At 32.7% G+C, this 5,831-nt stretch overlaps 1 protein-coding gene across 1 annotated transcript; it reads left to right on the forward strand.

Annotated features, from left to right (window-relative positions):
* Positions 1-5,288: 5,288 nt before the first annotated feature.
* On the forward strand, positions 5,289-5,792 carry LOC127285317 (uncharacterized). The gene has a single exon (XM_051311268.1). The coding sequence runs from the start codon at positions 5,289-5,291 to the stop codon at positions 5,790-5,792; it is 504 nt and encodes a 167-aa protein (XP_051167225.1).
* Positions 5,793-5,831: the final 39 nt, after the last annotated feature.

Genomic DNA, 5,831 nt, shown 5'->3' on the forward strand with positions numbered 1-5,831 from the left:
TTCATGTTTAGCGTTCATAAGAATTTTCTTATAATCCTCAGCAAAACCAAAAATCATGCCAAGTGGTATTGTAACATCAAAATATCCATTTTCTAAAGTAATTCTTGCATCAGCTGAAATTTTTGAAAACCCTGCATTCTCACTTAGATTTAGCTGAGGTGGAGTCAGAGATACTAAATTTTTCATTATAGTTGTATGTCCAACGTATTTGCATCGATCAATCTCGATACCATTTAATTCATAGCGAATTTCATCAAATAAAAAACATATTGCATTGCTAGTCAAGTGCACGTTTTCTGTAACGGCAATACCATCATTTTTAGTCAATTTTCCAAATATGTGCAATGAACTTTTACTCGGTAGAATACATAAATCTTGATGTTGAACTGAAATTCGAATTTCATCACTATTGTTAAAAGAGGATGAAGCATACGGTTGATGAGCATGAATTTCATAATGAGCTATGGACTCATCAAAATTCACTGCTGCTGGAATGTTGAGAATTTCGTCCATTTTTGTTGCAACAACACCCAAAAAATATATAAATTATTTGTCTTGGCGTTTTCCTTGAGGTATAACTTTTAGACCTAGTTTTTTCAGGAACTGGCAATTCTGAGGTGTTAACACCTTGTGAGACAAATTTAAACTGATTTGTCTTTGACATGTTGGCTGACTTTTATAGTTTCCACCAACTTTTTGATTATATACAATTCCCATTACATTGACTTTATGTGCAATCGGATTGTTATAGTTTCTCCTCGAAAATTAATCAAATCACCGTCCTGATCGACAATGCGGAGTTGAATATTATGTATTGTCTTGACAACAATCGGAAGGTAAATGACGTGTGCTGGCACTTCCACAATCTTATATCCTGGTGGAACGCTAGGGAAGAATTCATGGATGGTGTGGGCTTTTTGATTATTTATATATGCTCCAGATGTAATGCTACACTCAACTCTGACTGAATTTATCTTGAGAATTGCTACAGGTAAATCAGAGATGTGTGTTTCATTAGGTGATAATTTACGCGGCATAAATCCCAATAATTTACCAATTGAATCTTTATGTTTAAAATCAATTGGTAAATTTGATTCAACTAAACTGCGTAATATATTGTTATTAGGTTTTATACTAATAACAGTTCCAAGTTTTACTGAATTTTTTATACATGTTTCAATATCTGTAATTTCATAACTTCCAGTTGGTATATCAATTATATGATTACCAATGTAAAATTTATTGTTACCTTCATCAATATTGGGAATAGAATTAAAAGTCAGTAATTCAACAAGACCGAGGACATAATTTTTATTTGGATTAAGTTCTATTGGTGGGAAATATTCAGCTTCAAGAACTGAACTGTTTCCACTTAGTGTTAAAGTAAACGAATCACTCATGATGCTGTCAGTTTATATACTAAAAGATTGCAAAAGTTACATGTTCTTATATAGACTAAAGCTGCTCTTAACATTAAGTTGTTTACATAAAAATTTTAAACATAAATGTCCACACACATAAGTATCATAACTTTGATATCTCTCATGATTATATTTTATTAAGCTACCATCACCCAAGTATGTGATTAGATCTGTTGGTGGAGGAAGGTTGCCAAAACTATCAAAATACATTATTTCGTTATTACATTTTTTATATGCCACCCAATGTGTTCCTGGGCCTTCTTTATTATCCAAGTTAATAATTCCCGACTCATATCGATAAGGTCCTTTAAAAGGTAGTTCATTTCGCATAAAAACTCCTCGAAAATATGGTATTTTCATAGTTTTAGCATATTTCAACAGATCAAAATCAGTTAGAGGACGGTGAGGTAGCTTCAATGCAAGTTTTTTTTCTTCCTTAATGTTGGTTTCTTCTTCTTTTTTAATCCTTTCCCCTGAATGTATGGTTTAATATGAAGACCAAGTCCTTGTCGGTAGGGTTTGAGATGTAATCCTTTTCCAAGAGATATTGCTTCCATTGCTTTATTATGTCGTTGAGCTTCAACAAGTTGTTCCTTGGCAGTTTTAGCCTTATTTACAGCTTTCACTATACCTGAAGCTCCACCAGCAAGAGCTCCCAAAGCACTAAGTCCAGCAAAAATGGGAACTAGTGGTAAAATACCACCAACTTTAGAAGGTACAGGCAGAATTCGCGGTGACAAAATTTTTGATTTACCACCAGCATTCTTTATTGCTTCTTTTGCACCAATCAGAGCAGCTTGAATTGATTCTCCAGAATTATGATTGGGTAGCATACTTTTTCTAGCAGCATCAACAACTCTTCTTAATGCTAGTCGCTTTTTCTTACACATGGTTTTTCTTTTCTTCTTCATTGTAGACTTTTTCTTCCTTTTCATTCCCATACCTAATGTTGATTTAGCTTTCATCGTTCCAGATATCGCTAAAGCTGCTGCCTTTTCACTAATACTAGAATCCTTAGATGTAACACGTTGCCACGCCTTTTCAGCTAGCTCTTGGTCTGCAACGTTTCTTGCTTTAATGTTTTCTCGATTTTGCGAATATGCAATATCATGTGCTTTACATGCAGCGTCTAATGGGTTAACACCTTTATCACCACGTGCTAATCTTTTTGTCAACTTTGTACCGGGTCCACAGAATTGGTATCCAGGTAAATGTAATTCAAAAGGTAAACTATTGATAATACGGTTAACTAATCCTCTACCACGACAAAGATGTTTTTTATCACTTCGATGTAAAATCATTCTACACTCTATGAAGTTTGATGTGCAACTGACTGTAAGACTATAAAAGCCGAGTATTTATAGTTTACAGAGCAGTTACTGTCAAGATGCAGTTCACGAAACAACCTGTAGCACTCCCAATCACAAGTATTGACGTTGAAACTAGTGAGAAAAAAGTTCAACGTCATGGTAGTTTGTTTTCAGATAGCATCCGAGCTGTCTTTTGTGGTCCCTCAAATTGTGGTAAAACAAACGCTCTTCTCTCTTTAATCATACATCCAAATGGTTTAAGTTTTGAAAATATTTACCTATACTCTAAATCTCTGCAGCAGCCAAAATATCAATTTTTGAAAAATGTAATTCATGGCGTGGATGGAATTGAATACTTTCCATTTAGTGAGCATGAAGAAGTAGTATCTCCAAAAGATGCTAAACCAAACTCAATATTCATCTTTGATGATATTGCTTGTGAAAAGCAAGACAATGTTAGAGCTTTCTTTTGTATGGGTAGACATGTAAATGTTGACAGTTTTTATTTCTGTCAAACGTATGCTCGTATTCCAAAACATTTGGTGCGAGATAATGTAAATTTACTGGTGCTTTTCAGACAAGATGAAAAAAATTTAAAACATGTCTATGAAGATCATGTAAATACAGACATGTCTTATACTCAATTTCGTGATTTATGTTCAGAATGTTGGAAATCTGATAAATATGGATTTGTCGTTATTGATAAAGATAGGAATTTTAATGAGGGAAGATATAGAAAAGGATTTGATTGCTTTATTACACTATAAATATAAGGACTTTATTTCATTTTAAATTAGTATAGTTTATGTTATCAAAACGAAAACATGTATCGAAAAGAGCAAGAAACACTTCGTCAAATAGCAAAAGCAAGCGACGCTATTAGACGAAAACATCGCTTACTTAAGATGGGTAAAGAGGCTGCAGAGACATTGTTAAAAGAAACTCTGCAACCAATAGTTACACCTCTTCAAAAGTTGGCAAATGTAACTGAAACTCCTTTCAAAAATGTTAAAATTGAAAAATTCAAGAAAGATGATAATGATTTCTCTTTTTCAACTGCTGTTGACGATGATGAAGAATTTGATAAAACTTTACTAAATTCAACTTTACTTGATAAGAGCAATAACTTTGAAAAAGAAGAAGATTATGAAAAAATTACAAATAAATTTATTTTTATGTTAGATAAAAATAGAAAACTGTTTTTAGATACGGTTTATGGAGTACGTAAACTTGCCAACGGTTCTTTTATGATTGGTGATACACCTATTGAATTTGAAGGTTCACATATTAAGCTTATTGGAAAGAAAAATTATTTAAAAACTGCTGGGTTACTCGAACTATTATTTAAACAAAAACCAAAAGAAGCTTTAATAAGTTCAGATGATTTTTCAAATTATAAAGAAATTCTCATTGCTACGAATGCACATCGAAAAAATTATAGTCCAAGTGAATCTGTCAACATAAGTAGAACTTCCAAGTACACTGATGTTATTGCAAAACTTATCAAAAGTACACCAAAGAAAAGTGGTGGTGGTGGTTCTTTAAAGAAGCATAAAAATATATTACCACAATTCATGATTGCAAAAAGACAATTTAATCCAGACTACATCTATTGGGATGATCCAAATGAACTCGTTGACCGTTTACGACTACTCATAGGATCACAGCAAGCTGGTAATCCAAGTCATAATAATGAGATTATGTCAATTATCGAAGAACTGCGTGAAGCTCGAATTATATATTAAGAGAGAGCACATAGAATAATTGCTTAGTATTACAATGAGCATTGATGTGTTCGGACATTCTTTAACACGACCTGTTGCAAGTCGTGGACTACCTGGACCTTCTGGTATTGGATTTAAAGTTACTCCAAGTGGAGATTACAATATTGAAGGCAAAAGACTTTGTAACGTTCAAGACGCTGAAGAGCTGCATGATGCAGTAAATTTACGACTTGTACAACAAATTATCCGAAACGAGATAAAAACTATTTTTCAAATTACATCTTCTTTAAGATCAGCCATTGATGATTTGAATATTTTAATACAAGTTGTTGAAGATAGAGTTAACGAAAAACTAAAACAAATTGAATTCCAACAGAATATTATTATCAAGGAAACTACATTTATTCCAAATGATGAATGATAAAAAGTTAACAGTTGTAACTGAACTGCATAAACAAGCGAGAAGGAATTATCCTCGTCGTAAAGTTCAAATGCGTGGCATAGATGAAACCTGGCAAGCAGATTTGGTAGAAATGATACCTTACTCCTATTCCAATAAAGGTTTCAAATACATGCTCACAGTAATAGACATATTTTCCAAATATGCCTGGGCTGTACCTGTAAAAAGTAAAAATGGAAAAGATATTTCTTTAGCCATGAAATTGATATTAAAAGAAGGTCGTATTCCAAAAAATTTACACACTGATAGAGGCAAGGAATTTTATAACTCTGAATTTCAGAGTTTAATGCAAGAATTTAATATTAATCTCTATTCGACTTATAGTAATTTAAAAGCATCAATTGTTGAAAGGTTTAACCGCACTCTAAAAAATATGATGTGGCCTGAATTCAATTTACAAGGCAATTACAAATGGATTAATCTTTTACCAATTCTCATATCAAAGTACAATAATAAAAAACATCGTACGATTGGTATGAAACCTAAAGATGTCACCGTAGAAGATACAAGAGAATTGCTGAGACGTATCCGTAAACTAAGAAGAATTCCGCTAAGAAGACCAAAATTTAAAGTTGGAGACAGAGTTCGAGTCAGCAAACATAAAAACATCTTTGAAAAAGGTTACACCCCCAACTGGACAACGGAAATATTCACTGTAGATCAAGTTAAACGAACAAAACCAGTTACATACAAACTTACAGATTATGAAAATCACCCAATCGAAGGTGGTTTCTACGAAGAAGAACTATTAAAAGTTAAATATCCAGATGTATATCTCGTAGAAAAAGTTCTCAAGACTCGCGGCAATAATGTCTACGTGAAATGGCTTGGATTTGATAATTCACACAATAGTTGGATTAAAAAATCTGATATGTAATAAGTTATTTTAATGTTAAAATAGGTTAAAGTAACGTTA

Source organism: Leptopilina boulardi, unplaced genomic scaffold (assembly GCF_019393585.1).
Source record: "Leptopilina boulardi isolate dan_hultmark-lab unplaced genomic scaffold, ZJU_Lbou_2.1 LbouV2_330, whole genome shotgun sequence".
Taxonomy (NCBI): Eukaryota; Metazoa; Arthropoda; class Insecta; order Hymenoptera; family Figitidae; genus Leptopilina; species Leptopilina boulardi.